Genomic DNA, 10,477 nt, shown 5'->3' with positions numbered 1-10,477 from the left:
GTAAACGCAACACAATGGAGCTTACAAATGTTTTAATACATTGCATTACAGAGTGTTGTCTTAGCCTTTCACTTCCCACCGCTGGGTAAAGGAATCCCACTGTATTCATCTCCTCTCGATCTCTTAAAACGTATCGTATATGTTTGTTGAACTTCTTTCGCACCGTACGTAGCCAACAGTGCCAATCGGAGGTACAGGGAAAGGACAACAAACTACACAAACTAAATCACACAGTGCAACTTGCGTTACATACCAATATAGTCACTGCAGTTAATGTACGGTAAACGAATATGCAAATTATTGAAGGTAAACTAGCAAATAAAAACATTGCGTGGATTGTGAAACGCGCACCTGTTTTTAACAGCTGATGAATTCCATGCTATTTGTTAGACATCTTGTTAGGCACACTGAAGCAACGCTACTATGTCACACAAAGGTATGTTGTGATTAATAAGCCCATAAGGCACCACCACCTGTGCCCCAGTTGAATCTGTTACGAATGACAGGATCGATGGGATCTGCGTGATAACCCAGAATGTTTTGGATTCGGGAGGATTAAAGCTTCGGCAGAGTAGCCATCGTCCTGGGTTTCGAATTGAGCAAGAAATCGAGTATCAGTTTAAAAACAGATTCTGATTAAACATTCCTCCACCTACACGGATTTAAAAAACGTTTCCATTATTTGTGTACCTCTTTGAAAAACAAAAGATGAACGTATTTGTGATTGTCTTTGGCTGGGAAAAAAAAACATTTAAGGAGGTATATGTTTTTTTATCCATCCTTTTCTTTAAAATATATATTGGAATAAGTTATTCTAATGAATACACTAATTGTGAACCAAAGTTATAGTTTACACAATGTCTTGTTTTCTGTGCTACTCGGTGATAATATATTACAACCGGTGCCTAACCTTAATTATATTATAAGCGTTACATTAATGCCACAAATTAATTGTACCTGCCCAACCGAAGGTAATATTGTCTCCCTTAATCGTCTTTAATTGACCACTTGTCACCTGTGCCATTTATATTTTACTGGGATTAGTCAAAAATGTGCCGCTGCTTTAATTCAGCGGGAATTAATTTAGTCATTGCCTCAAATTAATAGCAAGATGAATGTAATACACAAACCTTCCTCTTCCAGAATAGGGACATGAAGTAGACTGATTGAGTCCATAAAAATCAGGGAGTTGTTCCGTCTGTTGATGAGGCATTTTGTGAGATGCTAGATGAATGGAAATCGAGTGGCGAGTAAGTTCACAAATGAGTTGCTAATCGATGAAGTGAGGTGTTGAGCAGATTATTTGAATGAGTGAGTTGATAAATTAGTTAAGTGAATGAGTGTATGGGGTGAGTTGCGAAGCAAGTTAATTGACTTGCTGAGTGATCTGTTCACTTAATGAAGTGAGCTTATTGTTGAGTGAGTTCCTTCCTGAGTTGCTTAGTATGCTAATTCAACTGTTGAGTGACTGGTGCAGTGAATATATCAAGAAATTAAGTGAGTTGCTTGTCGATCGAGTGAATTCCTATATGAGTTAATGAGTTTCTAAAGAAGTCGAGTGAACTTACTTGATGAGTGACTGGTGTAGTTTGGTGAATGAGTTCATGCTGCTTGAAGTTGGACTGCGGCTTGCCCAGCATCCATCCTCTGAGTTTCAATCTTTGGTTTTGATGGGGGAGTCGCACGGGATGTAAGGTAGCACCGTCGGATCGAAGAACACCTCCCTACGGGTAGGATGGTAGCAATTATTCAATTACAATAATTAGGGGCATCCAGATACCGGTTTCCACCCCATGCATTTTTTCCCATAATTTTTTCGCCAGTATTAACCCAATTGTACACTTGACATCACGTTATGACACGAAATATCCAATCGGACCTCGCGCAAAACACTGCAGTCCGTGCTGGAGAATGGCCCACAGAAGTGGATATCACAGAGTTACTTCTGAGATCCCTTCAAGTGACACGTAATCCACGCACAGAGAGCAGCACTCCGTACGTGCCCTGCAGAGGAGAGTGAGATCCGTTGCATGGCAAGACAATCCACTTATTTTGTTAATTCTCCGAGCTGGATTTTTTTGGCGAATTAAGCGCAGAACCAAATGTAATGTGTTGGTATTTTTTTGTGCAGTCATTGGTGACCAGGCTTATACCATCCACTCGCTGCACTTAAGAACCTGATTTGATTACAGGATATGCTGCCTGGAATCGAGTCCAGCACCTCACTCTGATGCCAGCTCAGAGTTCTGACCTCTGACCCAGCTGGTCACCTCACCACCGTATCCGATTAATATTTGGCCAATGCGGCCCGATGGCCCAATGATTGTCATTGTTATTCCAATACATATACAGAAACAAGTCGTGTTTGCCAGAAAGCTTCACTGAGCCTCGAGGCTCTGTCAGAAAAGTCCTGCAACATGTTTGTCGAATGAGTGGTTTGTGTTTGAGAGAATACCAAAGTACGCTGGGAAAACGCACACTTGTGAAAGGATACAATTCAAAACATCTGTACATATAAGTCAACAGCCTACTTGTACTGCCTTCAGCTGTGTCGGAGTCTCATTCAAATAATGGATCCTTGCATGATCCACCAATCTCATCTCCCAAACAATCGATTACGCAAGTGCTGGTCACTGCGTTGGAGAGTCGTATGGAGTGGAATGAATCTTAATTCTGGATGGTGGCACGAGGTCAGGAGGTCATCACGGCCGGTACTAGCGATTCCACCATTACTCTCCATCGCTGCCTGACAGATCTACAGCTGGGGAGGATTAGTCAACTATGTAGATTAATTAACTAAAACGAATTCAACTATTTTATTCGTGGTCGATTAAAAGGACGTCGCTGGTTGGCTGAGGTCTTCCGAGTTCACTTCGGAGCGCTCCGATTGGCCGAAATTAGCGGCCGCGTGATATCGCAAACACATCGTTAATCGAACATGTATCGTTAATAGAAACAATTGGACCATATGGAAGGCGGATCATGAATCGGAATATCGTGACTCGATAGCATCGTAAACCGAGTGACCACTGTACTTTGAGCCCTTCGAAAGAATGGTGAACGCCTCCACGTGCTGCCTTTTGAAGGTGGGAAACCTCCACCAAGACCACACCCCTCTTCCTCGGTCACCTGTGACGTCGATTCAAAGTGAGACTCCCCCGGGTGCAGTTGCACAGCCTGCACACCTGAAACCCAAGCCCCACTCCCTCCGCCACTTGTACGCAATCTAAATCATCCTTACCTGGGGCAGCACATCAGCTCCCCAGCCCCGCAGAAGCACAGGATACGGCAGCCTTCGCCCTCCCAGTAGTGATCGGGGAGGCTCGGTGAGACGGCTCGCAGGTTTTCTCCGCCCAGCTCTCCGGACAGGAGTATCTCGCTGTCGCACGCACCCGCGGAGGGCATCTTGCGAGCCTTGCAGAGGGTTGACGAGGTCCGGGTGACGTCGGGAGACTGCGGGGAACCCACGGCCTCCGGCGAGGTGAAGGCGACGAGGGACAGGAGGAGAAGGAGCGCCAGTGAATGCATCTGCGTGGGTCCGGCGAGACGTGCGGCATGGGAGGGAAGATGAGGCCACGTGTAAGCGGTGCACGTGGTCAACAGTGGATAATCGATTATTCGGTGGGCGCCAGATTTTTAAAACACGCCGGATAATCACTACGTCGTTATTTAAAATACGTATGACATTAGGTTTTTGGGTATTGTTGTATGGGTTTTTTGTGTTTTAAATTACGTATGACATTAGGTTTTTGGGGTATTGTTTTACGGGTTTTTTCGTGTTTTACATTGGTTTACTATGTCAAATTTGCATAAATAAACATAACAAATAGATTTCGATTGAAAGCTTTCGTGACTGCAGGGATTCATCTTCTTGGTTCTTTCGGTAAAGTCACGTAGAAGGGATATAATAAAATAATAAAATAAAACATTAAATGTATTCTATTATTATATTTTATTATTTTATTACATTATATTATTATTATTTTTATTACTTTATTATTTCCCTTCTACATGACTTTACCGAAAGAACCAAGAAAATACAAATAGATTTTTAAAAATATCACTGTAGAAAAGTTGCAGTATTTACTGCACCGTGCTTACCACTCCAATCTAGAAGACTGCATCATGGGTTGATGTATACAATATAGTGCAGTATTTTCAGTGTTTAAGTTGTATGTAGTGTATAATGTACTGCATATAATATTTAACACTGAAATCAAGCGTAGCAACTTTTTTTTTGTCACGCACGCGGTGCCGATAGCCGGACTGGGCACAGCCTTTGGATAATGTTGTAAGCAGCCGGATGGATAATCGATTATCAACTAGCTGTCATTATTGTTAGCAGCCGGAACACTTTGCAGTAGCACCGACAGAATAATAAAAGTTGGAGAAAAATGTGTAAACAAAACAAAAACCCCGTTATATAAGAATAGTTGTTACCCTTTCTAGCAATAAAACAGTTGTGTTAATATGTTAAAACACCAAACTGAAACTTTTTGCAAGGAATCCTGTCTGCATTCACCACTTATACATGTGGCGAACATGCAAACAAAAACATGCTCTATGATATTTTTCGATTTAAAGCTTTCGTGACTGCAGGGATTCATCTTCTTGGTTCTTTCGGTAAAGTCACGTATTTTATTATTTCAATTCTACGTGACTTTACCGAAAGAACCAAGACGATTCTCTATGATAGTATATGCATTGTCTTTGAAACTGATTGGTCCACACCAGAGACAGCTTTCTTTAGAACCTTGTCTCAAACAGTGTTAGACCAGAGGACACCAAAAGGTGAACATTGTTTAAAGGCATTTAAACAATTTATGATTTGATTATTTGCTTCCACGCAGCACTAAGGCGGTAGCTATCAGAACGGTTAAAACAATGTTTATTTATTTCAATTTCGATAGATTATGTAATTAGTCTTGGCCAGTAGTAGCTGGTTTTGCACAGAACTTCAACATCAAAATCAATTGAGTGTCCTTGTTGGCACGCGTGTTCTGCTATTGCTGATAGTTGTATTTGTGAGTATTTAATATTTCTCTGATGTTCTTTTAGTCTCGTGCTGATCATTTTAACATCTTAACACAACTGTTCTCTTGCCAATAAGGGTAGAAAACCTATTATTATATTTTGATACCGACAAGGGAAGGTCCCATGATGTAAAAAAAACCTCCGTTGCTGTGAAACCACCGCAGATTCGCGTCGGTGAAACACAGCAGCGTCTTACTTCGCGGTGGCCTTGAGGCCATCAAATGCGCTGACAATTTACTGAATGTACCTTAAATGACCAAATTATTAACTTCGAACGCTTGGTTGGTTTACGCGGTGGAGTTAGAACTCTGTGGGTTGTAATGCGCTGTAGAGCCACAGGGGGTCGCTAGGGACACATCTGCATGACAGCAAATGTTAAATTGGGATGTGCACGCTATGATGATTAACACGTCTTCTTGGTTCTTTCGGTAAAGTCACGTAGAAGGGAAATAAAAAATAATAAAAAATAACATAATAAAAAATAAAACATAATATAATAAAATTCTCACGACGTTTCGGCGACAACGCAAGCAGCCGTCCTCAGGTGAAGAACAGGTCTGTCAGACAGCGTCTGAAAAAATTGTATTTTATTATGTTTTATTCTTATTATTTTATTATTTCCCTTCTACGTGACTTTACCGAAAGAACCAAGAAGATGAATCCCTGCAGTCACGAAAGCTTTCAATCGAAATTTATGATTAACACATTTTGTTTATACCATTAATGCATATCTGTCAACCCCTTATCGGTGCCCTACCTTATTACAGACCAATTCAGACCTTACTGGTCACCCCCGTGCCCCTTATACATCTCAACGTTCATCCTACAAAGTCCCATCGCAAGGGAGAAACGAACAAATAGACAAACACATTATTTTTGTGCCCGTATTGAAACGGCTGTACGCCGTGTAGACCTAAAAACTCAATTTCCCTGTACAAGAATACGGGTTAAGCCGTATGGGTTGACAGATACGTTAATGTGCCTAATTACTTAGCACAATTAGTCACCTTAACACACTGATTATCAATCTTAATCATTATTTTGACGCTCATTGCTCTTAGAATGTTACCCCTTTTGCCAAAGCATGTCAAAATGTTCTTTTTTTATTTAAAAACGTGGCGAATTTCTGGCACAAAACTGCCACCCTAAAAGCGCCACCATCGTGTTATAACACGTTACTCGTTAAACATGGACAATTGTATACAGGGAGAGAGCGGAACAACAAGTCGGAAGAGTTGTGTTTATAATATAAAGATAAACGCGAGTTGTGGTCAATGGACGTGAACCAATTGGATACAACGCTCGTTGCCATACAAACCCGCACAATAACACGAGTGCATATTTTTACAGTTGCATAATTTTTTTATGCGTTTCTTCTCAGTGTTTTTATGTCGTCATTTGGAGATGCCTCCCCGCCACTCCCGACTTTACAAACACGTGTGACCGCTGGCTGTGTTATGTTTTTGTGTTGCTATGGGGTAATGAAGTGGAAATGCAGTACAGGACATTCAAAGTGAACCAGATGGACTGATTTGACATGTTTTTTGTTGGCGTTTATATTTTCCGTTATTAATGGGTGTTACGATAATTTTTCTATGCAACTTAAAAGGTCGTTTATTAACTATACCCCGTTATTGAACACTTGGATTGTGGGATACTGCCTGGGAATACCAGGTGCTATAGGCTCGTGCTGTGAGGCGACCAGGAGATGGCAGTGCAGCAATGGATTATTGAATCTATCTGTGTGGAGCTTGCGTGCTGCCCCTTCGTATGTGTGGTGTATTTTCTCTGGGTTCTTCCCACGTGAAAAGCAAATGCCCATTCATGGATTTGGCCAAACATCACTCACCCCCATTGCACCAGGACAGTCGTGAAAAAGATACTTGAGACTCAGTCGCAGTAAACATGGAACATTGGGGCGAATTCTGGGATAATCTTTGGTCGAACACCTCCAACCACATGCCAACGTTAGCCGAATGGAGTGAGGCTTTCCTAAAGTGATAAATTACATAATTGTTCATTTATAACGTGTGTGTTTTTCCATTGTCTCTAAGTAACCACATCTGTAATACAAGTGTGTTGGTTGATCATGCAAAGAACATCATGTGAACGATACACACAAACTTCTGGGCTCAGAGATTGCAAGTAGATAACAGTAGCAAATAGGTTGCTGATTAATGTGTATGGTAATTTTTGTGTGTGAAATCCCCTGGTATGAGTTGGCTTTCTTCAACCACTGTAGCTTCCTCCTACATCCAAAATGTGAAGGTGTTGGCCAATCTTCTGCCCAGTAATCATGAAAAGTTCAGCCACCCAAGACACGTGTTCTGGGAAAACCACGGTCTAGATTACTTATGCCAAATATGTCACAGTGTCCTAGCTTTATACCCTGCTTTATATGACCATAAAATATTCGTGAATGATGCCTCTATGATGATGATGATAATACCTTATTTAGCAATAAAAGCCCCACTGAATCTTAACAATATTATTTTAGGAGGATCTTGCCTCGTTGAGATGTTTTGGCCAATTTCAAGTTTAAATTAGGGGCTGTTTTATTTTGTGTGGGAGGAAGCCAGAGGACCCTGAGAAAACTCACCTCGCATGCCAGAGGACAACATTCAGCCGTCCGTATGGATCATCAATAATTGAGCAGTGGCGCTCCTGCATCACTGCTAATGCAGCGTCACCATTATAATTAGTTCATAAACCCGCTTGTTGTCGTGTCATCTCCTGGGAACGTCACAGCCGGGCAGCTTTGGGAAATCCACGAATACAGTATCTGTGTCATCCACTAACTATTGCTTGCAAAGGTGCTGGATTTCAGTCATGAGCCACCATGGGTGACTTTTTTTTGTTTAATATAATAAACCAATCACGACTTACATAATTTTTTTATTTACTGCTGAATGAAGACTCTCTCCGCTCTATCTTACGAGGCGTTGTTTGACTATACTTCACCATGCCGATTAGTGCGGATTGCCGTCAGGGCATGCTCAAGAACAGTTCAGATATCACTTGCCACTGATGTTAACCATTACCAGAAATAGAACTCGAGTTTCTGTGTTCATGACTCAGTATGCAAACCACTGCACCACTGCTTTGTATATATAACCAGGAACACGTAATTAACTGTTTAAATAATAAATAAAGATGATAATTGGATCTTGATCTAATATTATTTATTGCCTTTCCCCGCCAAGTGCGATAGGCATCGTATCATGAGAAAACGAATCAATTTGGAAATACTGTATAACAGAATGGCCCGTGGAACATAATTTCACAGAACTACTTATGAAATATTTTCAAATTGCCCTCATACTGGGCAGCAGCATTTTCCCAACCGCCTCGCTAGAGAGACAACGGATTTGTCGCCTGACAGTCAAGCCGATGTTTTTAATTCTCAGAGCTGGAATTTAGCCAAATTAAGTACAACAGCAAATGTATTATTCGTGCGGACTTTTTTGTGTGTGCAATCATTGATGACCAACTTGAAACCGTCAAATCACTACGTAATCATCCGCAGCTGCCCCAATTCGAACCCAGGATCTCAGCATCCCTGATCTTTGAGCGAACCAACAACCTCCCCGTGCATTGATATTTTTGCAACATTTGCTACTCCATTTGCTTCATGACAGAAATAGAAATGCCCAAGTTAAATATTTTCCAACAGAACCAGACTGAAAAATGTCATCCGTAACAGGAAGATGATGGGGGGAGCTTATGCGATTTCCAAAGCAGACCAACAGTACAGCGAGCCAAGCAATGAAATCCTTTTGCCAACTTTAAAAACGCACCTTATAAACCTTAAACTTGCCTGCAACATCTTGGTAACCCGATAATACTTTCCGACAGACCTGTTCCTTCACCTGAGGACGGCTGCTTGCGTTGTGGCCGAAACGTCGTGAGAATTATTTTATTATGTTTTATTTTTATTATTTTATTATTTCCCTTCTACGTGACTTTACCAAAAGAACCAAGAAGACCGATAATACTTGTTTAACAGGCCGCACCCTACTGCTGAGAGTGAAAGTCGTTCCAGAGTTTGCCTGATTAAACAAATGCAACTGGAAAACATTTGGTTTGGAATTTTATTGCATGTGGAAGTATATATATTTTGTACATTTATACATTCGGTGACAGAATGAACATATTTAGAAACATTCAGTAGCAAAAAGGTCTAAGTGTTCCCATGCTCAAATGAACGCTGAGCCGTGCCAGTGGTGGAAAATCCACATTCCTGTGGAGGGGACAAGTCTTCATCTCAACTCCACTCTTGGCTTACCATCAAGAGGTGCGGCCCCACCAATTGGTACTTATTTTTTCCTGATCTTAGAATGATGAGGATGATCTTCTTGGTTCTTTCGGTAAAGTCTCGTAGAAGGGAAATAATAAATAATAAAAAAACATAATAAAATAATTTTCACGACGTTTCGGCCACAACGCAAGCAGCCGTCTTCAGGTGAAGAACAGGTCTGTCGGGGAGACAGCGTCTTGCGTTGTGGCCGAAACGTCGTGAGAATTATTTAATTATGTTTTATTTTTATTATTTTATTATTTCCCTTCTACGTGACTTTACCGAAAGAACCAAGAAGATGAATCCCTGCAGTCACGAAAGCTTTAAATCGACGAGGATGATCTTGCACTGAAATTATCCTAGCCAGGATTAAAACTCATCTTCTCAAAACCGTAACTCGGGTACAGTCAACAGTGTAAATAATTGCTAACATTTCCCACTGACGAATCTTACGATTATAATGTCGAGCATAATGTGTGTGGGCAGCATCCAATGTTGACTTACCTTCACTGAGAGCATTAACCCTCAGATGGCTTCCCTTCGTCTGGGCGCCACCGCCTGGATTTGTGTATAGTCAAGGCCAGACCGTCACGAGATCAATTCCCTTATATACACCCGTTCGCTACACAACACACTTACAACCCTACTCCCCTCCGTGTCCCCGCCTTCATTCTTTTTTTTCTCACACACAGACGCACCAAGTCAGCGGCAGCCAAAAAGAATCAATTCCAAACTAAGCCCTTTCCCTGGCCTCCACCCAAACTCCCTTTTCACCCTCGCGGGATTAAAACGCAGCGCGGCCTGAGCTCATTCTGGAAAGGGCAGCCACAAACGCACAAAACATAAACTGCACAGTTTAGCGCCGAATGGACTCTTGCAGGGCTTTGAGCTTTATTTTATTGAATACCATTTTTTTTCTTTCTCTCTGGAATAAAAAAAACCGTGGCTCAAATGCCAGCCAGTCGTAGGGGTCTACCAGAGCGTAGACAATGCCCAAGACGGCTAATGCCGGCCCGATTCCTTGCCCAGTCGCAATATTTAATGCAATAGTAACGAGCAAATTACCATTATTGCTATTGGTATACCGAGCAATGCCAAGACCCATGTTTAGAAGGGTTGCTGTGTTCTGATGTTTGGCCCATTATT

General features: G+C 41.6%; 1 protein-coding gene across 1 annotated transcript; it reads right to left on the bottom strand.

The window, feature by feature from the left end:
- Positions 1-17: 17 nt before the first annotated feature.
- On the bottom strand, positions 18-10,003 carry SCRG1 (stimulator of chondrogenesis 1). Its single transcript, XM_061563935.1, has 3 exons — positions 9,836-10,003; positions 3,242-3,528; positions 18-1,724 (listed from the first exon to the last, which is right to left on the bottom strand). The coding sequence occupies exons 1-3, from the start codon at positions 9,848-9,850 to the stop codon at positions 1,655-1,657; spliced, it is 372 nt and encodes a 123-aa protein (XP_061419919.1). The 5' UTR covers positions 9,851-10,003; the 3' UTR covers positions 18-1,654.
- Positions 10,004-10,477: the final 474 nt, after the last annotated feature.

This window comes from Lethenteron reissneri, chromosome 32 (genome assembly GCF_015708825.2).
Source record: "Lethenteron reissneri isolate LAM-NWPU_2019-01 chromosome 32, ASM1570882v1, whole genome shotgun sequence".
In the NCBI taxonomy this organism is placed as follows: Eukaryota; Metazoa; Chordata; class Hyperoartia; order Petromyzontiformes; family Petromyzontidae; genus Lethenteron; species Lethenteron reissneri.
Note: the sequence above shows the minus strand (reverse complement) of the source record. Positions and strands in the feature narration are given on the sequence as shown.